Source organism: Saccostrea cucullata, unplaced genomic scaffold (assembly GCF_032062105.1).
Source record: "Saccostrea cucullata isolate Sc308-1 unplaced genomic scaffold, CSIRO_AGI_Scuc_v1 ctg7160, whole genome shotgun sequence".
NCBI classification, from domain to species: domain Eukaryota; kingdom Metazoa; phylum Mollusca; class Bivalvia; order Ostreida; family Ostreidae; genus Saccostrea; species Saccostrea cuccullata.
This window is the reverse complement of record NW_026927943.1, coordinates 1,729-28,233: the sequence shown is the minus strand read 5'-3', so window position 1 is coordinate 28,233 and position 26,505 is coordinate 1,729. Positions and strand designations below refer to the sequence as shown.

The 26,505-nt window shown below is 32.9% G+C and overlaps 1 protein-coding gene across 1 annotated transcript; it reads left to right on the top strand.

Moving 5' to 3' along the window:
• The first annotated feature begins 221 nt into the window (after positions 1-221).
• LOC134275945 (probable serine/threonine-protein kinase pats1) lies at positions 222-22,315 on the top strand. The gene is made up of 4 exons (XM_062758229.1): positions 222-827; positions 12,111-12,208; positions 19,056-20,276; positions 21,635-22,315. Exons 1-4 carry the CDS (start codon positions 563-565, stop codon positions 22,313-22,315), a joined length of 2,265 nt encoding a protein of 754 aa, XP_062614213.1. The 5' UTR covers positions 222-562.
• Positions 22,316-26,505: the final 4,190 nt, after the last annotated feature.

Genomic DNA, 26,505 nt, shown 5'->3' with positions numbered 1-26,505 from the left:
ACCCTAAAAAGGTTTTAGCTCAATTGGATGGACAGTTTCCTAGAACTAGAAACTTGGACAACATCAACTCGTATCAGTCCTTTCAGCACTTTGATTTAAAAATCAAAATTAAAAATTTTTCACTTTTCCCCTGTTTCCATGGAAACTATTGACAATTTGCATTTTGTAAATCCAGTGAGCCTTGAATACCTTACACAGAATAGAAAAGTATCAATTGTAATCGTATATTGTGCATTCATTTCCATCCCAGTAAGACTTCAGAAAAGCCAAGTATAATTCCAAGGTTTTTTTTTACTATATATCAATTTCTTCTTTTACAGAGGCTGATGATGACTCACCATTGAAGACATTTATCAGGATAAACACTGCAGATTTGAAACCAGACCCGGGCAGTGCAACTGACATCTCCGATACAAATGAACAAGAAGACAATTTGGAGCTAGGGAGTACTGATAAAAACACTGAAGTAGTTTTATATAGCAGAGAAGAAAAGAAAGAAGAGAACGTTGGGAGGTCCATTTCTCCATCTGAAGGCAAAGAAGAACAGAATACAGTTGAGACAATGACCAGTGTTCCTTCCTCAGAAACACAAGAAATGGTGAAGGATGAAATTTTTCAGAAAATCCTGTCTGAAAAAGAAAAATTCCCGACTGTTAGCTTGCTGGATTTTGCTGGCCAGTTAGCATATTATGCTTGTCACCAAATTTACGTAACACCAAAGGCCTTCTTTATACTTGTGTTGGACATGACTAAGAGGTTTGATGATGTTGTGGATAAAGAGAAAGATAACCAAGAAGGATCAATCTTTTCCGTTTGGACTTACAGAGGTAAGACACTTATAAAATGTCAGATGTTTTAAGGTAGTTATCGGTATTAAGTTTACGCATCCATTTGTGGTTTTGTTCATCGACAATACACATTTATCATTTTGTTTAGCAGATTGAAATGTTCAAAGAAACATAAGGCCATTTCCAACAATTGTTTGGTTGCCCTAGCTATCCTGACCGACGGCTGAGCCGAAGACTCATGTGAGCTTTTCTGATCAAAATTTGTCTTTTGTCTGTCGTTGTTGTTGTAACTTTTCACATTATCATCTTCTACTCAAGAACCACTGGACCAATAAAACATGCCAGGAAGTGTCATTGGGTGAGGGGAAATCAAGTTTATTCAAATAAAAGGCCACAACCTCTTCCAATGGGAAATAATTATATATAAGTGAAAAAATAATGGCGTATTTAAAAAATCTTTTCAAGAATCATGGGGCCAGAAAAGATTAAACTAATGTGGATGCATCCTCGGATAGTGTTATTTCAAGTTTGTTTACAACATGACCCCGGGGGAAGGGTTGGGTCACAATTGTGTATCAAAGTTTAACATGGGAATACATAGGAAAAATTTTTGAAAATCTTTTCAAGAACCACTTGGCCAAGAAATTTGAAAGTTATATAGAAGTATCCTCTAAAGGTGAAGGTTCATGTTTGTTCAAATCATGACTCCTTGGGGTAGAGTGTGGCCCCAGTTGGGCATCAAAATTTCACAAAAATATAGGGAAAATCTTTAAAAAGAGATTGGGGGTTTACAATAGCGTATCAAAGTTTTACAGAGGAATACATAGGAAAATTCTTTAAGAATGTTCTTTTTTTTTCAATAACCACTGGGCCAGGAATCATGAAACTGACATGTAGAAACATTCTTTGGAAATCCTCTAATATTGTAGATTCAAGTTAATTCAAATCATGACCCTGGGTGAAGGATGGGGCCACAATGAGGTATCAAAGATTAACATTAGAATACTAAGGGAAAATATAGATAAATCTTCTTCTCTAGAACAGCATAGTCATGATTGTTTATAGTTATATGGAGGCATCCTCTTATAGTGTAGATTCAAATTTGTTCAAACCATGACCCTTGGGGATAGGATGTTGGCACATTGGGGGATGAAAGTTTAACTTATGAATACATATAAGGAATTCAAAAAAAAAATCTTTTTTTCTCAAGAACAGTTAAGCCATGATTGGACATATTTATATGGAAGCATGCCCTGATAGTGTAGATTTAAATTTGTTCAGATCATGACCCATGGGGCAAGGGAGGGGCTATAATGGGGGACTAAGCAGGCTTACATAGACAAAAATCATCAGAAAGTCTCCTTCTCAAGAACATCAATGTTTTATGTAGGAAAACATGGGAAAATCGTTTTAATTCTTCACAAGAACAACAAAGCCCTGATTTGATCACGAATAAGAAAAGTATCAAAAACGATAATGTAGATTTAAATTTGTTATGCCTCGGCATGAATATGGCCGGGGCATATAGTGTTTGTCATGTCGGTCTTCGGTCCTTCCGTCACACTTTGCGTTTAGCTCTGTTCAAAGCTAAGTTTAAAAGAAACCATCCAAGATATTTTCATCAAACTTCATATGCTGATAGATTTTGATGAGAGCCATGCAACTGCATCAACATTTTTTTACTTGACCTTTCCTTTGACCTTGACCTAACTTTTCTTTAATTAGTGTTTAGCTCAGTTTTAAACATACCATTCAAGATTGTGTTTTCAAACTTCACATGTTGATACATACTGATGAGAGCTAGTCAACTGCATCAACATTTGACCTTTCCTTTACCTTGATCTCACTTATCTTTATTTAGTGTTTCGCTCAGTTTTAAAGATACCATTCAAGATATTTTATCAAACTTCATATATGAAGTTACACATTGATGAGAGCAATTCAACCGCATCAACTTTTTTGACCTTTGTTTTTTTCCTTTGACAACACTTTTCCTAAATCACTGTCAAACTACATTTGTTGATACATATCGATGTAAGCAATTCAACTGCATCAACAATTTTGACCTTGACCTTTTATTTGACCTTGACCCCAATTATATCAAATTGTGTTAAAGGCAGTTTTAATTAAAGACATAATTTCTAGATATCTTTATCAAACTTCATATGTTGATACATATTGATGTGAGATATGCAACTGCATCAACAGTTTTGACCTTGGCATTTCCTTGACTTTGACCTCACTTTGATGAAATTAGTGTCAAACTTCATATGCTCATACATACTAAAGTAAGCAATTCAACTGCATTACTATTCAAGATATTCTGATCAAATCATGTACACTTATACAAATTTTCATGTTGGTTTACTATAGTCTCTGAAACATTCTACTTTCCAGTGCTCCAAGTTGCAACTAAAATGGTCGCATTTGCGACCAAAAAATTGGTTTTGCGACTAGAAATTAAAACTAAGTCACATTTTCGCGACTGAGAAAATTTGGGCTGGCAACGTCCATCTTTTTATGATCGGGATCGAGATTTACGTTTTCAAGATTCTCTATCAAGACAATGTTTGAAGATATATACTTTAACACAATTTACAAAGCATCGTATGGAATTGGATCACGTAATGTTAAGACAGCATGCTGTAATTAGTCAAGTTTGATAGAACCAGAAACGTAAATACATAACGTCTCTGTAAGAATGGCATCCAAACGTCGTAAACTTTCTAGAGTTTCTCTGACCTGGTTATTAAAGTATTTGGTCAATGGCTTGCATATCACAATTAATTAAAGGTAAAGTATAATATTTTTGTGAAAATTCATAATTATTCATTATTGTCAGTCTCTGGAGCAATATGAATGACATTCTGAGGTCTATCTAATTTTTTGTCACCAATTTCCATCACTTATAGACGTTTAAACTTACCTGTGTAACAAGTGGATCATTTTTTGTAAATCGCTTATCTCCCTTGTTGCGTGACGTCATCAGAGACAACGTGAAATAGGAAGTGCATGCTATATTGTCGTGTTTGGAACATTATTGTTTGCGAGATGTTGCCATGTGGGCTGTACCAATAAATTGGAACAAAACATGATTATATATTTTAATTCTTAGGCACCTGAAATTGAGGGAAATATGGACATTCAATTTAAAAAGAGATGGTTTTGAGCCCAATAAACACGAAACTTTATGAATATTTGTAAGCGACATTTTACACAGACCAGTTTTGGCTACAATTAATTATAAAATTATCTCACGAATTTCTTGGTTTTATTTCATTTTTCAGTTGTCAGTTTAGGTATTTATAGCTGCAATACTGTATTGAGGGAAAGTTATTTTTTTATTCTTGTTACAGAACTCAACAAGATCACAAGTACTTGACGATTAGTTCATGTACTTTGCCCCTTACCCCTACTGAAAATAAAACTAAGCAAAATATACATGAATTCGTTGTCCGTCATACCAATACTTCGATATTTTATATTTTCCGCTTTTGTCAAGTTTTAGATATTGGCCCTTTACATTAGAGCATGCACTCGGTATATATACATTACTGAACATTACGCGGCGCCAAGTCAAAACTCGAAAATGCATGCATTTCGGCGTAAACCTCGAACATGCTGCAGTAAAAAAATACTTCCAGTTGTCCCTTTTCTAGAAATTTTTTATATTAAAATCGTTTCCATTACATATTTATTCAAACATTAAAACCTCAGAGTTCATGCTCGCAAGTGATTGTTCCTCAATTTTCAGCCCACAGTTTTGTTTTTCTCCAGCACTTATTCTCTCTTGTGCTGGCGTCTTGACATAGTTACCACAAGAGCATACGAAATCAGAATGTTTACTTAAAAGTTTTGTTTTCTTTTTTCTAAACTAATGTAGGGTGATTTAATTCATATTAAAATATTTTTAGAATGAAAGTTGACAAATATTTTCAGGCCTGTATGAAGCAATTAATATTCGTTGAGGGGGACAACAAAGAAATGTAACTTTGGGAGGGAGGGGGGTAAATAAAAAGTACTTGCTACGCATAAATTAAAAAGGTTCCAGACAAATGTTTAGTTACCACAGGTGCTTAGGGACAGGGAAAATTCATACCCCCCGATACTGAAACAGAACGTTCTGTTTTTGTATCTGAGGGTATGAATTTATAAAAGGCTTAAACTAGCCTTCTTTCCTCTTAAATTTTTGATTTTTTGGTTGTAATACTTTATATTATGAATATATCATAGAAAAATATTATTTTAAGGAGGCTCATTACACCACTTTTTGATGACGTACTACACAAAAAAATAGACCTCCATTGTGTCGGCCGGTTTGCTCAGGGAACGGTTAGTGTAGGAACCTCTATAATATGACCCTGACCTTTAAAACGCTTTAAAAATAGATGAAACATGCGGTGTTGTAAACAGTGAAAACAAAGTAACGGATTCATCATGCATAAACCAAGAAGAATTGCTTTTAGGCAGAAACAAAGGAAAGCACCAGTCAAATCTTCGCCAAACAAGTAATGTCAATTTCATAGCCATGCATGCAGTGAGCTCTATCAATCACTGACATTTATGTATGGAAGAAATTCGAGTTAAAATCTACAACCTTGTTGAAATTAAAACTTTATTTAATTGCACTATTTACTGTGTTGGTGTTAATTTATATATTTGTTTTATTGATTTAAATGTATGCTCTGGCAATTTAAAGCTTTAAATTAAATATGAATTTTAGATGTAATGTCAAACGTTCCATGGTGTTTTGAGTCTTGGCTAATTAGGAAAGATAACTCTTGAAAGTGGACTTTTTATACCAAATATTTTTTAAATTGGATTTTTCATTTCGTTTAAACATTCTTCATTCAATTTGACACATGTAATTCATTGAAATACATTCCTTGTCTCTTCAGAACACACTTTTAAACGTGTTATGCATAGATTAAAAAGATAATGACATTAATTGTTTTTTAGGAGAAAATTATTTTTTCTAATAAAATTATTATCAGGTATTATGAGGTATTTTCACTTTGTGTACTTGTCTTAAGAATATGCCCATCATTTGACACTGAGAGTTCTGAAATTCTGTGAATAATAAACCTGAAATAAAACATTTCACTAAAATAAAACAAAAAATTCTATAAAAAATATTTATGATATCAATACCCCCATCTGGATATTTGACATCTACATTATAAGTGGTGATGTATTGAAATCTAAAATAAACTGTGGATGTAATGAGCCACCTTAAAACAAAAAAAAAAACCGCTGGGGACTGGGGTACGAAACAACCGAGGCGGGGGGGGGGGTCCATAAACCTGTGATAGCTAAAACTTCGGATTCCGACGGATGATGTATATCTGACGATGACGTAATTTCTGTTCTTCCGTTCAATGTTCATTATAGTATACTTAACATAAAAAACATCCCCCTGTGTGCCTGGTTCAAAGGGCTATGCAATGTAAAAAAAAAGAATTCTTATGAATCTATACTTTTTCACAATGTAAAAGTCCTGGTCCTATATGATGAATAAGAGACAACACATAAAATCAATTTTCTGCAGTTAAATAATTTTTGCGGAAATATTGAGCACACTCAGTAAAAGGCATTAAATACAAATTGCATGTATGTATACAAACAAAATTTCTAAGTCCCCAGGTAAGTTTTTGGTTCACACGGCTTTTATATTAAATCATTTAGACAATATAAATTAATAAGTATACATGATAAAAAGAAGCAAAGCAATTTTTTTTACTTAATCTAATTCTATTGATAGGCTTTAACACAAAATGCAGAAACGTTAGGGCACCCTAGAATTCAAAATTCGCAACGTTCAATACTGGATTTATCCTTCTTTAATACGAATTAAGAGCAAGACAACTGCTTATCAAACAGTTCATACTATTCAAGAAAAATCTTTATGGAAGTTATTACATGCATTGCGAGGTCATCCACTATAGTTACGCTAGATTCTGCTGCTGGAAAAGCTCTCACTTTCCGGTCCATCTTGTCCCATTCATGTTCTATAGGGTTGATATATGGATGACATTGAAGCTTACCGAAATTGTTTTAATCGACAATATTAAGCCAATAGTACATCAGGCCTCCTTACACACATTCCCCACTCTTCCAGTTTGTTTCTTATAATTTTTAATATTAAGGAGACCTCAATTAATTTTTAATAAGTGCAGAGCAATTTCACGCGCAGTTAGGTTCTTTCCACAATATTGAGTAATTCTTATGCAGTAGCCCTGTTGATGTGTCGTTGCAGTTTATGTATTCGCCTTGACCATGGGCACTTCCGGTTCCGGTTTCAGTGAATTTTCGGATAAACACTAGGATTGTTTAGTGGTATTTGTTGAAAATTTAGCGATTTAAAGGATTGCAAGGAATTCAAGTAAGCTTTGTTCAACATTCTGACGATATTTTAAAGGTTTTAAGTAAAAAAAACAAATAAAGGTAAAGGAAATAGAACTCTCCTCTACTAACACCAGCTTGGGCCTTGTCAACTTCACTTGCACATTGTTGTACGGACATATATGGCATTTTATTCAAGCTTTTTTCTGTTTTTCGTGAACAACTAAAGATGTAGAACACATGGAAATTTAAATAAATAAAAGATACACCCGAAAACATATGAAACTCGCACTTCATGCTTTTTAACAAAATCGGTCACGGCCGAGTAAATACATATTCGATTACAAATTTTTTGGCCGTAACAGGTAGGCATTGAAAAAGAAAGGTAAAATTGTAAGCAACTTGTTAATTGATTTTCAGTTTTTTAAAAATTAAAATAATAAAAGTGGGGACTTAGAAATTTTGACAAGTATATATTTGTTAGCTTCTGCGATGATCCCTTGTCATTTGTGTTATTTTAATATTTCCACTTTCACCCTTACCGGCTTTGGACGAAACAGAATCGGTCGAAGAAGAATAATTAATTTGTCATGATTTAAGATAATCAAGAGCACTTTTTACTATACTTATGTAACTAGATTTTGTCGAGTGTCTCTAATGACGTAACAAAAAGGGGAAGTAACTTTATTGATGACGTTATTTTTGGCGATATTTGAACAGGTAAATAAAGAAAACAACGAGGTTTAAAATTAAACTAATATTGTTATTCCTTCTCTTTAACCATTGTTTACAACATACATCATAGACATATATATTGGACCTTTAAGTGTTTTGGCGGCATTGATTACGACTGCGCTATGGGTAATAACTTAGTAGTAAAAAAAAAACAGGTAAACAATATAAACAATTGGCAAAGTACTGTCTTAACAACTGTCAAAGTTTTATTTTCTTTTGATTAAACTTTAATTCTAGGATCAGATTACGTGTGTTCTGTGTACCATACAAAGGGTGGTTGTATTTAATAAAAGTATATCCTTCAACTAGCAAATGATTTCCAGTCACAGTAATCAATTATCTTTGATTTGATAAAAACAGAACACATATGGATGTTAGTTCATTGTTTTAATTGTGTTATTCACATGTTTTCATCATGGCGAGTGAAAAATTTGTTCATGGCGACCAGAAATTCTGAATTGGCGACCAAAAAAAGTTTTAGGTCGCCATTTAGCAACCTTAAAGTAAGTGTGACTTGGAGCACTGAACTTTCCAACCTGAATGATGAAGAAACGCTGAAAGAACGGTGAATGACGCAGAGAGAATGATGAGTGAAGGATGTGCGAATGCTGAACGCAACTTGGTGAACGGTGAGTGGACGTAGAACGCAAACGGAGCGCGATTGTGAGCGCAAATTGAACGGTGAACGTAAGATGAACAATTTATTCAAAATGCCTCTGATCTTTTCCTTGCATTGAGATTATTTTATTATTCTATTATTCTAATTCTAGGTGGTTTAATATAAATAAACAATAAAAATAATGAAGAAATTAATTAATTAAATTTTTTGTATGTACCTATATGTACCTATGTTTTAAATCGATATTGTTATAACACAATTTTAATTGCCGTAAAACATGTGTATTTGTTACCTAACGTGTGTAGGTTAATTATAAAATTAATCTATTTATATAGTAAATATGCTTATTCTTTTCACTAATAAAATAGTGTGGACGTCTGAAGATAAAATTACTACTTATAGAATGGATTAATTACATTGTACGCGGTTGAAACAACCATACATGTATTTCCGTGCCAAGGCGCTTCTGAGTAAAATAACGGATTTCTTTTTTAATTCTCAATTGTCTGTTGACGTATTGCATAAAAACTCTCATTTGTTTTAAATTCTAATGCAAAATATTCTATATTTGTGTGTTTTTTGTATTCTTTCATGACGATTATCTTAGCTAAATTCTATATGTATCTGAAAACATTTCCCGGCCGTGATTATACTCTGTCATTAGATGATGGAAAGAGGCATTCAAATTATTTGTAATAAATTAAATTTTCAAAACTAAATAAGTAATGTGCTGTCATAGTTTTTATTGAACAGAGAAATGTAAAGAAAGAAAGAGAGAGAGAAAGAGATACCCACTCAAATCTCAGATATCTGTTGTATCAAATAAAAATTCTTATTATTTTTCCTAAATAATGCAAGCAGTAAAGGTAATCAATTTTTTTTTGATTAACAGATCCATTTAACAGTAATCATTGGCTTTTATTTTCCATCATCAAGTTCACAAGGTTCACAGGAAGTCCACGTGCTAGTAGAGTGCTTGTCCTGTCAATCAAAATCATTCGACACAGTGGAGATGTGAAAATCGTGAAAATCGCGTTTCACCGAACATGCCGAAGGCAAAGAGTCACTTGATATTTCCAAGGAGTTTTAATATTTTTCCCTATCATTTCTAGATCTGATTTTTGCATTCCTGCAGAAAAAAATAAAGAATGGGAATATATACTTGGAAGGATTAAGTTTTAAATTGAATTTGAAACATATTCCCTGCCAATTTAAAGTACTACTGTCAGCACAAGTGTATTCTAAAATACTATTGTTAAATGACTGTTTGATGTTGGTTTTAAGACTGATTTTCTTGTGTTCCAATGCACATTAAATATTAATTAAAATATACTGAAAACACTCACTAAGAATTTTATTTCGAGAGAAAAGGCACCGGGGAGGGGGGGTTGTCTTAATTATAATGAATGGCAAACATATATTTAAACATATGTTTAGGTACCTTCTCTAATAATAGACTATTTTAATCAGTTGGTCTTTTCTAAAATTTAAAATCACACTATCAATTTTTATAAGCTCTAAAGTAGTGTTGGCAAATCGGACGATTTTTAGTAACCGGGTACTCGCTTCATCTTCCGATCGAGTACCCGTTTACTCGGATGATTTTTGGTGAAAGTATCGATATCTATTATTTATCTTATTCTATACTTATCGGTAGTAGTAATGCGCAAATATACTGTATAGGGATAATATACTTACAACTCACACATACGATATCGTCAAAGATTTTCGATTTTAAAATAAAGAAAATTAATAGGGAATTCGACACACAAAGACAAATAAATACGTCACCGTCAATCACCATTTTTTACTTTCTTTTTCAGCCCCCGAAATATGTCGCAATCAAGGAGAATAATTATTTACATACTCCATAATTAATAATTAATATGTGGAGTGTCCAGTAAATCGCTGGTTTTCGAATAATTTTAAGCTTAGGTGATTTAACAGATTTTGAATCAGCTGTTCTTTTGTTACAACCCCAACCTTATTTGTCTGCGGCGGCATCTCGTTAAATTATCAAATGAGGTAATCACAACCCAGGCCCCCAAGCAATCAAAGCTATTAATTATATAAACTGTGAAAACTAGTCAAAACAATTTAATTTACTATAACCATGCAATAAATCAAATCTAACGGTACCTAAACTTAGGGAAATGTGTAAGTTAGTATACATTTATAAATTGTAAAACATTCATTTTCAATGCCTTTACTATGTAGAATTTATTTTATCTGAGTAACCGAATAGCAGTTTTACTAACCGATACTCGCAACGTTCGACGGTTAACCTGTTAACCGGGTACTCGTTGCCAACACTACTCTAAAGATATTTAATAAACTGAATATTTGCAGTACTGTTCATTATTATCAGACCTTCGTCTAGTTTAAAAATACGGGTTATTGTAGAAATATTTTTTTGTGTATTCTTTTCTTGTAAAAGACTTGGATTAATTATTATACATCCATAAATGATTTGTCGTCATTAAAATTACAACAAATTAATGCCGTGCGTGAAGCATTTGTACATTGCCATTTTTGAAAATTAATATTTTAGCATCTTTCTACATACATGAAGGTACTTAATGTATTATTTTACAGGGAAATTTCATGAAATAAGCAACAGCTTGGTTATAATAATAGAAATATTACTATCATAGATAATTTTTACAATGAAATAATTATTCTTCAAGTACGATATCAAAGTTATTCAATTAAAAAAAGATAAGTCCTTTCACTTCGGAGTTCCGAATGACAATGAAGACTGAACGATAAGTGAACGGTGAACGCAAAATAAAACGGAACGAAGAGCGAATTGTGAACGTTTTATGAATGGTGAACGCAAGCGCACGGTGAACGCAATACTGTGTACGAAGAGCGAACAGTGAACGCACCCTGAACGAACAGTGAATGAACGCTGAACGAACGGAAAAATGGGAAAGTAGAACATTTCAGGGACTCTAATATACCCTCGGCGGGGCATTCATGTCCTATGGACATACATCTAGTTATTAACAGCTTTGGTTTTTTTTTGAAGTAACAACTAGTGAAATTTGTTTTTTCTTATATTAAAATTAATCAGTTCGTACTAATGGAGTTCAATAATCAGATGGAGTTATTTCGTTGGGGATATTGATCTCCCATGGGCTTGTTAGTTGTGGTGGGAATCTGTTCATTTCTGTGGATGTGACAAATAAATTTTCAGTCAGTAGCCAGGAATGATGAATCAGTTTTCAGAGGGTGTTGCCATTGAAATTGACTTAACTTCTCTTTATATGCTGTTTGCCTTAACAAGTACACAACACTGTAATACATGTTTCTACAAAATCAGTTTTCATGAAAAGCAGAAGGAAGAAGATATGTAAAAAAAAAAATCAGAATTTAAATATTGCACATTTCAGAGTTCATATTTTATTTAATAACTATTAAAAGGTTTTCAAAATATGAAATCATATAATTCTGCTGGACAATTGTAAAACCAAAAACAAAACTATAGATTGAAATTCTTTTACTTTTTCATGTTTTAAACACAAAGCAGTAGAGCTACACACTTTCCAGAGACTCCGACCTGTTTGGTTTTTATTAGGATGCTTTGTTGTTCCTTTAGACTTACATACTCTTGTTTCTTTCAGACTACCTGAAGTTTTGGATTACCTCAATCAAGACATTTGGAGGCAAAAAAGCACCACTGTTTCTTGTTGCCACACACACAGAGAAAAAATCTACAGCTGTAAGTATTCAGGCTAATTGAAATGTGAATCACAAAAAATAACTGATACCAACCTATTTGATAATGCACAATTACAGTTAAAATTCAGAAATACAAAAGAACCAATAATTAATTGACAGTTAATCGTATTACACAATCATGTATTTTGTATTACATCCAGAGTGTCATATAAATTGTTATCAACAATGGATACCAGATTTACATGGTGCAATTGACGTCAGTTTGAACTGTGCACCACATTTTAGGATATCCGATTCTGAGCCAGGAAGGATAACTCCAAAAATTAATATTTAATTTTAAATACATCAACATGAAACTTTTCATGCAAGAATTTTTATTTTATTATACCCCCCGCAAACGAAGTTTAGGGGGGTATATTGGAATCACCATGTCCGTCTGTCCGTCTGTCTGTCTGTCTGTAGACGAGATTTTGTCCGGACCATTACTCAGAAACTATTGGAAGGATTTGTCTGAAAATTTGTACAAATATTATTCACCATATGAAGTTGTGCACCTGATATTTTCATCTTGATTCGATTATTATTTTGAATTTTACAGGTGTTTTTTTCATTTTTAGCTCTTCTGAGCCAAAGGATCAAAGAGCTAATGCTATGGCCATTTGTGCGGTGTGTGTTAACTTTTTAGAATATGGGCCATAACTAAAGAACTCTTTGGCCAATCAGTACCAAATTTGCTACAGGGTATCCTTGGCCCAAGGGCTACCATTTATACTAAAATAAGGGTTAGGACCCTAAAACAAGGGGAGATAATCAGGAAAACAAAACCAAAAGTACTAGTTGCTAAAAAATCTTCTCCAGAACCGCCAGGCAGATTTTCACCAAACTTACATACAAGGATCAGGATATGTTGAAGATTAAAAATTGTTCAAGGCATGACCCTGGGGCAAAGGGCGTGGTCTCAAGGTCACTTTAAAGTTGACCTAAATTTACAATTAATAAAAACGTGTATATTTTGCTTACTATAAGGATTAGGATCATCAAATCTTGTGAGTTGATGCATCTTAGGACTTCACATCATGTTATTTCAAAAATAGGTCACGGTGATCTACTTTTCAAACTTTGCGGGCATTTGTTTTCAAATTGATTTGAAGGCATATTTTGGACACTTTAAGGCCCATGATCATCAAACTTTGTCAGTTGATGTATTTTGGGTCCTTGAACAACGTCAACTTAAAAGTAGGTCACCGAGTAGTGACCTACTTATTGAACTTTATGTCTAATCCTTTTTGAAACATTTAATCCCATTATTTCAGACACTGAGAGGTTTAGAATCATCAAATCTTGTAAGTTGCTGCATCTTGGGACCTTAAAACATATTTAAGAAAAAGTAGGTCACTGTGACCTACTTTTAGAATTTGACAGGCAATGTTTTCAAATTGTTTAAGAGGCATATTTTGATTACCTTCATACCTAAAATCATCAAACTTGGTCAGGAGATGCATCTTGGGACTCTGAAAAATGTCGACCAAAATGTAGGTCACGGTGACCTACTTTCGACATTTTATGGCTATATTTAAGTATCTTAGGTATTTATTGGCTTAGAATCATTAAACTTTGTGAGTTGATGCATCTTGGGTATTTGGAGAGTGACGACCAAAAATTAGGTCACGGTGACCTACTTTCGACATTTTATGGCTATATTTAAGTATCTCCGGTACTTATTGGCTTAGAATCATCAAACTTTGTGAGTTGATGCATCTTGGGTTTTTTGGGAGAGTGACGACCAAGAATTAGGTCACGGTGACCTACTTTCGATATTTTATGGCTATATTTAAGTATCTCCGGTACTTATTGGCTTAGAATCATCAAACTTTGTGAGTTGATGCATCTTGGGTTTTCGGAGAGCGACAACCAAGAATTAGGTCACGGTGACCTACTTTCGATAATTTATGGCTATATTTAAGTATCTCCGGTACTTATTGGCTTAGAATCATCAAACTTTTTGATGCATCTTGGGTTTTCGGAGAATGTCGACCAAAAAGTAGGTCACAATGACCTTCTTTTGAATATCTCAGGTATTTATTGGCTTAGAATCATCAAACTTAGTCAGCAGATGCATCTTTGGACTCTGAAAAATGTCAACAAAAATGTAGGTCATGGTGACCTACTTTCGACATTTTATGGCTATATTTAAGTGTCTCTGGTACTTACTGGCTTAGAATCATCAAACTTTGTCAGTTGATGCATCTTGGGTTTTCGGAGAATGTCAACCAAAAAGTAGGTCACGGTGACCTACTTTCGACATTTTATGGCTATATTTAAGTACCTTAGGTATTTATTGGCTTAGAATAATGAAATTGTGTCAGTTGATGCATTTTGGGTATTCCAAGAATGTAGAGACCAAGAAGTAGTCCTTATTGGCTGAGAATCATCAAACTTTGTCAGGTGGTGCAACTTTGGTCTTAGGATACTTAGGGTTAGAGGCTTCAAATACAAGTTATAGGTTGTACTAATTTATCAGAAGAGCGATTCAAGGCCCTTGGGCCTCTTGTTATTTTGTGGTTTTGTCCGGACCGTTTCTCATAAACTATTGCAAGGATTAATCTGAAAATTTGTACGATTATTATTCACCATATGATGGTGTGCACCTGGAATTTTCAACTCTTTTTGTTCATTTTTTTGCATTTTACAGGTTTTGTTTTCTATTTTAATTGACTTCTTCATTTTGGGCTCATGTATAAGGTTTGAGACATAGAATCTAGAATATCTTTACAAAAATACTACAGCTTAAAACTACTCATATAAACTTTAAAAAAAAAGAAACATCATCCAGTGTTAAAAACAGTTTTTACATTGCACAGAAGATAATGTAATTATGTTCCCCAAACGAAGTTTGGGAACATATTGTTTTTACTCTGTTTCTTAATTTTTCTTCTTCCTGGGCACTTTTTTGTCCGCGAATGAAATCGTAAACTACACATCCGACTAAGGTGACATGTTTTTTGGGTCAGTAGACATGTTATGTAGATTTGCTGAACGAAGGTCATTTTGCGCGCACGTGCTTGCAAGAGCGCGCACGTGCAACACGTGAAATGACCAATATAATGAATATAGCCGTAACTTTTTCAATTTTTGATGAAATGCTTTCAAACTCATAATATAAGGATATATAAGTAGCACAAACAAGATGACATGGTCAAAATAGCAAGATCTCACGCGCATGCACGTGCGCTCTACTCTGATTGGCTGAAACTAAAGTCTTTCTTGTTTTTTTATAAAATCCTTTGAAATTTCAAACATAGTCATACATTACGGAGGTCTACAGCCTGATATATAAGAATTATCATGAAAGCATTTACATGCACGTGTGCTTGCAAGAGCGCGCACGTCAACATGAGAAATGTCCAATATAATTGATATAGACGTAACCATTTAATTTCTTTATGAAATGCTTTGAAACTCATAATATAAGGATATATTAGAAGCTTAAACAAGAAGACATGGTCAAAATGGCAAGATCTCACGTGCATGCACGTGCGCTTCGCTCTGATTGGCTGAAACTAAAGTCTCAATATCTTTCTTGTTTTTCGACAAAATCCAAAATTTTGAACATGGTTATAAATTATAAAGATCTACAGCATGATATATAAGAATAATCATGAAAAGCATGCGCATGCTTGTGTGCTGCAATCTGATTTGCTGAAACTTTAAATGTCTATAACTTTCCTAGTTTTCAACGAAACGGGATAAAATTTAGAATATGAATAGCTATAATGGATTCCTTCTTTATGGTATTATCAAAATTAATGCACGAACATGCATGCATGCATGTGCGTGCGCGAAAGACGCAAAATGACCAATTTATCTAAAAAACGGTAACATTTATATTTATATGATTTTTTATTGATTCTCACGATATAAAGTTATGTTAATGGTTTAGACAACATGCCATAATCATCTTGCATGTGCATTATACACGTGCGTGCGCGTACAATGCGTTAAATGACATACAGTTGATAGCATTGTAGCCTTTATAATTCTTTGATGAAATCCTTCGATACTGATCATATTTCTAAAAATGTCTTACAGGAATTAGGAACAAAAAGCAATTTGAAGAGCGTTTGGGTAACATCGTTAACGGTCCCCGTTACAATTAGCACTAGTTTTATTTATCTCTTGGGAATAATGACTGGACATGCATCCAGTTAAAGATAAATTACCGTGGTAATGAGTTTGGTGTGGGAAGTTGAACATTAAGGCATCTTATTATCAACCATGTGTAATCTCCTGGGAATCAGGCACAAGAATTAAAGATCTCTCTTCCCTTATTCTCTTAATTGTAATTTATTGTCTGTCAAGCACTTCATTACTGGATGACAAGCTCTTTATTTTCAAATGAATTTGATATAAAGTTATCAAGATTAATTTGATTTTGTATAATGTGATTTTTTTTCAACAATCAGTTTGCAGAGTGACATAACACATAATTGCAGTATATTTTTTTAATGCAGAAATAAAAAAAAATTGAATAAAAAAAAAATAAAAACAAAATGTTACAATGGAACTACAATGTATTAGTTTTGATGTTTCATTTGGTTGCACCTTTGTGTCATTCATTAAGAAACATGATGAACAATTGTATTTCATTGCAAATTTTTGTAAGTAAATTGTGAACACCTCTAGATCCATAAAGTATTTTTGAATTGGCACCTTCTCTGAAAAACCCAGCGGGGGGTATTTGTCCCTATTGGACAGTTCTAGTTCAACTTTATAAGATTAAAGGGTTTTGGAAGTCTTAGAAAAAGTCTTATAAAAGTTGACAATTGTACCCTATAAATGGAAAAAAAATTAATACTGTTTTAGAGAATGGGATTTTCTTGAATCTAGCCTTTGATACCAATGCTTATCAGCATGATATGAAATAAGAAATGATTGTAGTGTCTTGCAATGATAGCAAAAGCCTTTACACTATGTATTATAGAATATATGACGGAATTGGAAGACAAAATATACCTAAAAAGTATAAAACTTATGACAGTTTCTCTGAATGCCTGGATACCTATCATTTTTTAACCTAAAAAATATATTTGTTTAATAATTTGCAATTAGAAAATGCATTGCCGATATTCCAATTCCCTTTTTCTTCAAAAACATTGGAGATTTGTCAATTTTCCCTATTGAATCTGATTAACTTTAATTTTTAACTTTTAAGAAATACTGTGGATAAATGCACATAACTTTGTGGATTCAGAAGTACTTTTATGAGTATTTTTTTATATGCAGTTAAGATAAGGCTGCCCGTAAAATTTCAAACTGTTCAAACCGTAGTTACTTCTCTGAACTACATAGATATGACGTCATAATAGAATATATTTACATTCAGTGTAATTTTCTTTATGAAATCCATTAGAAATCCACGACGTTCAAATTTCTATAACACACGCGAAACCTTGTCACCGCGCGTTAGAATACACAGTAGGAACTACATGCATTTTCAATATTTAGGAACAACAAAATGTATATTGTTTTGACTCAATTTCATTTAAAAACTACCCTTTTAAAATTAACATAAAATCACAACAAATGTGCATTAAAATTTGATTTGTAATTTTTTTCCTCGCAATGTTTATTTGCGTTATTTAACTTTCCAAAGTCACAAACGACTTTCCAAAGTCACGAACGGCTATTACATTTATTAAGCACACCAATACTGAAGGGCGCTAAATTCACATTAAACATGAACGAAATAAACAATTATGATAAAGGAAAATTAGAGATGTAAATATAAGCATTGAATTCATATTTTAGGATGTCTTCGGTCCTATAACACACCTGGTTGGCCGACAAATAATCATACCGTGCATTAGCTCTGTATTCAATTTGTCGGCACGGCCAGGTGTGTTATAGGACCGAAGACATCCCAAAATATGAATTCAATGCTTAAATGACGTCAAGTCACTGCATACTTGAGCAGGCATGACAGGCAAAGTGTCATACATTTTACATGGCACGTAGATTTATTTTATTAATTAGGATTGTATTTAAGCTCGAGTGTGCTGTTATGATGTTGAACATTTGAGATTTAAATATCCCAATTCCTTTTGCTTGCCTGATATGCACATATTCAAACAATACCAAAAAATTATGTGTGAAACGCTCCCCTTACACGTCCGAAGACAGAGTTAAAATTTATGAATCATGTTTATATTGGACTGGCACAATTGATAAACAAGGACAAATTAAAGATATTCTGTGTGAATCTACAAGAGAGGTATGTCCTCTAACTGAATATTGCTGGGGGATTGTATGTAGTTTATCCATTTTTGTATAAAACGCGATAAAGAGTGGAAAATACCCCTTCTTATGTTGGTAAGTTGTATTTCTCGTAGAATATTTTCTTAATGAGTAAAAAATTAAACCTGCCCCCAGCACTTTCTATGTACTAGAGATCACGATGAATTGATCTATGTAACAAACTTTGCACAATATTTTTCTTTTGCACTTGTGCTGAAGCGATTTTTGTGCAACAATTAGGAATATCACAAATCTCCGTCACGTGATCAACACAGTCAAGTGACGTCACAGAAATGCTTTAAAATAAAACAGGATTAAACTGTCATCTCAAGTTGTCTGCAAAGATTACAAATTAAAATTAAAATCTAGCTCGGAATAAAATGTATATTTTCAAGGCATTTTAAGCCTTCGGACAGCCTTATCATAACTGCGTAACTTGACTGCTTATTTTATAAACCTGAGGATCGGGCTATCTTAATACTGAAATACCTGTAACTGCACATTTTCAAACATCGACACATTATCATAATTTAGGGTTCAGTTTACAATTATGAGTTAATATTTTAATATACATGCTTTATTTACTTCTTCAGGAAATAGAGAGGTTCTTTGGGGAGTTCTGGAATGCTGTACCAGACGAGGACAGAGATTGGTTAAGTGAGTCTCTGAATGATCGGGAATATGCAGTGGGTCTAAAGGAACTTAATGATAACACTAAGGCAATTCTAGAGTCAATGAAAAACTCTATAGTGGAATTATTTATGGATGAGAATACTACAAAAATTGAATTGCCTTCTTCATGGGCTTTAATGGAGCAGTTATTGTATGAAGGAGCCTGGAAGGTGTTGTCCCTGAGTGAAATCTGGAAGCTCAACGCATCTGTTCCCGATGAATACCAAATCAAAAGTGACGAGGAAATGTCCAAATTTTTAAAATGTTTCCATGACAATGGTCTTCTTTTGAATTTTGGAGAAGCAGAATTGAGGGAACATGTTATACTGGACATTCAGTGGCTTGCTAATGCTTTCAGCAAGATAATTGCTGATGAAAACCACATCAATAAAGATTGTAAAAGAAAATTAATAAAAGTGTGGAAATCCTTCAACAAAACGGGGGAACTTAAAGATAAAGTGATAAATGCACTGTGGAAAGATGAACCCTCTTACTCGAAACATAAAAGTGAAATTTTGCCATACATGGAGAAACTTCAAATGCTGGTACCTTTGGATGCATTTGAGGCTGTATCAGAAGGTGGCATGTCATGGTATGTCCCATGTATGAACAAAAAGCAGTTTAAAGCTGACTTTTTTGAAGATAAATGGGAATGCTCATCCATTTTGTGCTATCGATTCAATTCCTTTGCCATGTTTGTGTTCTACAGACTAGTAGCATACTGCATAAGTTTTCTAAAATGGAGTGTCACAAAAGATGAAGACAATGAAGGAAGTCAGTGTCTTTATCAAACAGCGGCAGTATTTGATCACAAAGAACACACTGTTGTTGTTGGCATATGCAATGATGATATCCAATTGCAAGTGTTCAGGATCAAACCATTGACTGTAGACAAAGAAGTATCAAATGAAATTGGAGCCTCCATTGATAAAGCAATAGAAAAATTGACAGAAACATTTATTGGCACAAAGATATTCATCAGAGGATACAAATGTCAAAATATTATTTGTAATGAGAAAGATTCATCTTTCACCCTTTCAAGTGAGCTCTCCAAGATCAAGGCAAAAGAAACACAGTGCAAGTGTCAACTTCGAGAGAAACATGTGATAAATATACAGACCACTCTAGGATTCTGGGAAAAGGTAATAATTGATAATCTTTGTATCTCATGGCAAATGAATGTTGAAGGGAAATATAGGATTTATATTGTCTCTCTATCTGTCTGTGGGACTATCTGTTAATATAGATGGTGTCCACTTGCACATACATTGTTTATGACATCTGATTGACCATATAAAGGACCAATGAACAAAAAATATATGAAATTGAGAATCATTTGAGGTTTATAGTTTACACAGATTTCTATAAGTATGTCTCTGATCTTTATGCAAGGTCATTTGGTTAAGTTTAACATCACTTTGAGAAATAAAAATGTTTCTAATTTTAATTACTGTAACTATATCTTTTAAAGAGAAGCATAAGCGGACTCGAAGGTTTATCGTGTTATGATTCATGATTCGAACTTAGTTTATTTGGTTATTCACGGAAAAAATGCTAAATTAAATGTGGAAATATGATAAGCTTCATTTCATCTCAGGGTGTGTCTTGATCTTGATCAAAACCCAAGGTTTCTTTCAAACCAGGAATTATTGTAGAATTTGGTACATTTTCAGCCTCTCTCCAAGAACTAATGACCCAATTTTGGTAGATAATTTGTATGAACAGAACAAAAGACAAATAATGTAGTTGGTTTTTGCGTTCAAAGTTCAAGAGGGTGGGTCCAGATCAATCAAAATTAATTTACGTTCTAAAATGTTTATGTTCCTCTGGACATCTTGCTAGGAAAATTGTCAGAATGATTGTTAAAAGCAATGGAGTTTTTACTTTGCTTTTTACATTCATGGCCTCCTTGTTCTGAAGTCAAACTGCTGGGAAGTCCTAAGCATGTCATTGAAATGCATTAATAAAACAAATCTTACCTGATGTAAATGTAGTAGATGAACCGTTTTCATGGAAATAAAGAGTTTTCAATCCTTTTCCAAAATTTTAATATTTACAGTCCACTGGCTGATGGTTCAGTTACAAAGGTTTAAAAAATCTTAGTGTTTCTTTCCCAAATATTTTTTTTCATTTCACCTTGATCATCATCTTTCAGATTATTGCCATTGTTATCAACTCCATAATATTTTAAATTACTGGTAGATTCAAATCTTTTTTCAACCTAATTTTCTCTACTTGACCTACAACATGGCCATTTGAGAAACTCACAATGTAATATTAAATACTTTTACAAACTCTACTAACTCTTAGTTTAGCTTTGTTTCATACAAGGGAATACTCGTTATATATTTTGATCTTTGTTATTAAGTTTTTTGCTAAGTTGACTACATTTGAGTCACTAATACTGATATTGTTACAGAGAAAATTGTCTACTTTCTGCACTTACTTGTTCTAGTTTCAGTTGGATTAATTAATTTTACTATGGTTTATTTTGTTTCAGAGAGAGTCGAGTGATTCCAGTACTCCTGTGGCCTCTGGACAAAACCTAGAAGGCCGGTCTAGATTTGCAAAACTTGGTATGGCTACAAATGATGTGTTAAATAAGGCATACAGAGATATTCTAGAATCAGAAATTCCTGCATCTGATATTGAGAACAAGGTGGATTTATTATCAAACAAAAAGTTGAAGAGTCTAAATCTAAATGCAAATCAAGAAGATCAATTGAAAAAGGCAAAAATATCAGGATATGAGGAATTTGATATTTCATTAACATACAAATTGATAAGAAACATTTGTTCAAAGATTCCTAAACCAACAAAAGGAAAGTGGGGAGAAGAACCTGCAGCAGGAGAGGTGAGAGTGGGTGATGATATCGAGAGAATTAGGTCAATACGAAATAGACTTGCTGCACACATGAGTTCAGCCTCCATCCCTCAGACAGAATTCGACGATACCTGGTCAACAATGTCAGATGTCTGCCAAAGACTGGAAACTTTCACTAGAAAAAAGTACTTGGATAGTCTTAAAGGCATTCAAAAACTGGCTCTAAAAGAGGAAGGGGAAGATGCAATAAAAACTATCATGGAAAAGTTTGTCAAGGATCAACACGAACTGATGAAGACAGTTGTGTCAGATGTTCAAGAATTGAAGTCTCAAATGTTGACATTAAAACGAAATTGAAGACCGGAAGCGGCCGTTTAGAAATTATAATCTTCACTAATAGAACGTTTGCAGGACTAGTTAATAATGAATTAATAATAATGAACACGTGATTGAAGAAGTCTGAAATCTGCAATGCACCCGAAAGTTGCATTTGTGAAAAACCCTTGGTTGATGATACAAGAATATCAACAGTCTCGTTTAAAGCCATCATTTCGTAAATTTTATGGTCGCTGCAATAACCTTGTCAGCAAATACAATTTATCATTGTCAAATGCTGACTGACGTTTTTCATACTTATTATGATTCCATTATTTATACACTGAATTGATAAAGAATTTTTTCCGTTATTCCTAATTATGACAACGAGCACACGGCGGGTGTGACCGTTCGGCAGGGGATGCTCACTCCTCCATGGCACCTGATTCCACCTCTGATGTTTTGGAGGTCCGTGTTTGCTCTGCTCTTATTTTGTATATTGTTAAATGGACTTTGAGATTGAATACTATTCATTATCTTCATATCCTTATTGGATTAGCTTAATCATAAGGCTTACCGAAATAAAGAACAGATTTATTTAACATTTTTAGAGAAACATGAGTTCGGCGTCCAAGTCTCAGACAAAATTCAATGAGAGTGGGCCTTATGCATATAAATTATCTTCAGTCACTATTTAATTGAATATCACCTGTAGTCAAGCAATGTTACCATTGCTACGTTGGAGATAATGGCTTTATCATATATCAGATAATGGTGCTTTTAACAAATGTATAGCATTAAATCAGAATCAACTAATTTACATGAAAGTATTATATTGTAGAATTGTTAAATTCAAGAAGGTTTAGAGACAATCAAATAAAATGTCCAAGAAATAGAAACAATGATCAACCGTAATGAAGGAGCTACAGATTAGGAGCTCGTTGATTATTGTGTAGATTATTAAAGAATTGCCTGTTTTACTTAATTTTATATGAAAAGAGAGTGCTGGAGAGTTCATTTTAAGTGAATGTGTATCCTATACTGCTTGTATCTATTTTAGAGTAGCTGCATAGTTTAATTTGTATGAAAGTGTCGAACAAGAAGGGAATATGTTCATTCACGATTGCATATTTTTAAAACACAGATTTGCGATCGACCTTTGTTGCGTGTTGATATGTTCATTTCATTTTGCTTTTGTATTGTACACTTAATATCCAGTGGCACTACTGTACGAAAAAAGTGCTGAGATTCCCAAATTTTACTTATAATGTCTGATAATTACTGATACGGTGCTGTTCTTGCTGATAATTACTGATATTTACTGTTATTATTACTGTTGTTGCTGATAATTTTAGTTGTTGCTGATAAATACTGATAATTACTGTCGTCTTTTACTGTGGAGTCTGATAAATACTGATAAATACTGTTGAGGTACTGTCGCTGCTGAGAATTGCTGATAATTACTGTTGAGGTACTGTCAATGCTGAGATTTACTAATAATTATTGTGGTCATTGTTTTTAACCTGGGAATGGATTAAAATAGCCTGAGAAATGATTATTTGTTTTTTTTTAAAGTATTTTAACAAATTCATTACAGTCAATTACAAAATAAATTATTCTAAATAAAAAAAGTCACATTTTATTAATTTGTTTTCAGTTTTCGTATATTAATTTCATTATAATAATTTTTGACCATAATGTTAACATAAGCTTTCATAAATGTTTATGTTTTTTCTTTAAATTTCTCCTTACACGTAGATGACATTATCTTAGGAAAATTATTCTGTTGTATTTGCAGTGGTTTTTATAATTTCCAAGTACATTTTTTAAAAAGTTTAATTTTTGTTAAAAAATAAATCTCATCTCATATTTTTTCTCACATGTATGTGTACTGTCATCAAAAGCTTTTTGTCGGTTTCTTTAATACTTCAATACAGTCAATGGTTTTAAATATAAATTTATTTTACCGTGTGGAGAACTGAAAATGCATGAGCACATAAAGTTGAAAACACCCCCCCCCCTTTTCCAATTACTTTTAAATTAAGCTCTCATTTTAACAAGACAGTATTAAATATTTTTCATAAAATTTAGTCTTGAAGCGTACACTTTGTTATTTTATAGAAGAATGTGACAGGGTTAAATAATTAAATTGAAGCATCTTTAATTAATTTTTTTATATATTATGTAGACAGCGCGCTCTAGTTCTCCGATGTCCTCCCTGCGAATTTTATATCGTGTCGCTTTCTTGCTCTCTCTCTCTCTCTCAATCTCTTTTAAATTATTTGTTAAGGCTTGAGGATTGTACACTACATGACATAAATCTTATGCAGAGTGATTTTCAGTCAATGAAATATACATCTTTCTTTAGGCTAATTCTTTTTTCATTGTATACAGTTTTAAGTCTATAGGCATATGGCTTCTAATATTATGCGCCACTCCTTAAACATGTTATGTGCGGTCAGTCAGTTTAAAAATTAAATAAAATAAATCATTACTTGAATAAACTTTTTCCATTAATGCAAACTTTGTGCTTGTTGTTATTGAACATACATGTCAACCACGTGTAAAAGTTCTACTTTCGTTTTAGAATCGGGTCAATTATTAGTACACATATTTCTGCCACAGGGATATCGTTACGGCTTGTGTTTTTGTAAAATTAGAATTTTGTGCAGTGATTAATATAATTTTTTTTAATTCCATTTTTCTCCGAGACCTTTGTATAAACGAACAGTACAGACTTGGTGCTTATTTACATGATTTTACTTGATTGTAGCACAAAAACGAGGGGGTGAAATACTGTTAATACAATTAAGTGATAGCCGATAGGGCAAGGTCTGTTCTTTAGTTGTGTGTTTTAAAAGTCATGCAAGTTATGATATTATACTTTCGATTTTTTATATGCATGAATAAAATTATTTTAGAGAATCAATTGCAATGAACCATACAAAAATCAGAACTGAAGTAATTATAACATTTATTCATGGGTGCGATACACAACGTCATGTTTCTTACATTCAAAATCCATGGCCATACATTTAAGGTTTTTTTCTCGGATTAAGCGAAGTGGAGTTTCCCTGCATCTGAATTAGGAACAATTCATGCTAATATTAATTCAAAAAAGTGCTTCACTAAACAATCTTTCTCTTTATATCTATATGATTGTATATTTTGCACACTTTTTTTTTTATTAAAAAGTGAAGTCAATTCCTCGTCTACGTATTTACCGGTTCCAAACAATCGTTAGCAGAGATTCAGAATTGAAAATACATGTGACCACCTCCCGGAATATTCTTTTATCTGATAAACGAAATATACTCCCCGGCCTAAATTCCCTTACTTCGCATTTATAGCAACCCACAATTTTTTTTTGTTTAGTTTCTTATTCACACATGCCTTTTAGACCTACTGTTATGTATACAATCACATACATTTTATATATTTTTGTGGTCTATGAATACTAAAGTAAAATGGTAAAAAGATTCAAATAAATGATTGATTGATTGAAGAAATATGCGTAAAACTAAAAAATGAAATTAAATACTGAAAAAGATAAATCTTTGACAATTGAACTAATAATGAAAATAAGTCTGTACAAAGTACATGTATAGATGCATATATCTTTTTTTCATTATAGTACCAAAGTGTTCTATTCTAAATATTTTTCCTATCAATTTTATTCGTCATCAAATTCAATATTATGGATTTTTTTTCGTGCGACCATAAACTTTAAGATTGTTCCAAAGTAGCGAGTACATGTACAGTATAGGTAGTTTGTTTATTGAAAACACCGGTAGCCGCAGACGAAGAACAATAGGTAATTAGTGCCCATTGTTACGCTGACCACTACAATTTGGATGGAATATACAAGACTCTACCCGTTCTACCCCGGGGATGAGGACATGTACACAATACAGCCAAATCACAGGTCGATCACCGATTTCTGATCAATTGAAATCAATTTAAAGGTGTTTTCCTTTCAACTTTTTACCATGCAAAATTAAAATCGATTAATTTGTCATATATACTAATAGTAACATATTAAATTAAGTTTTATTTCAGTTCTTATTTCCCATTCCATAAAATCAAATAAAAAAATTAATAAGATTTCAAAACTGATTAAATAAAAAATGATTTTGTATTTAAATTTTAAGACAAACTAAACACATGTACCTTTGTACTGGGGATTCTTAACCTCTAATTTTTAATCAGCTCACCCCATTTGCCGGTTGCAC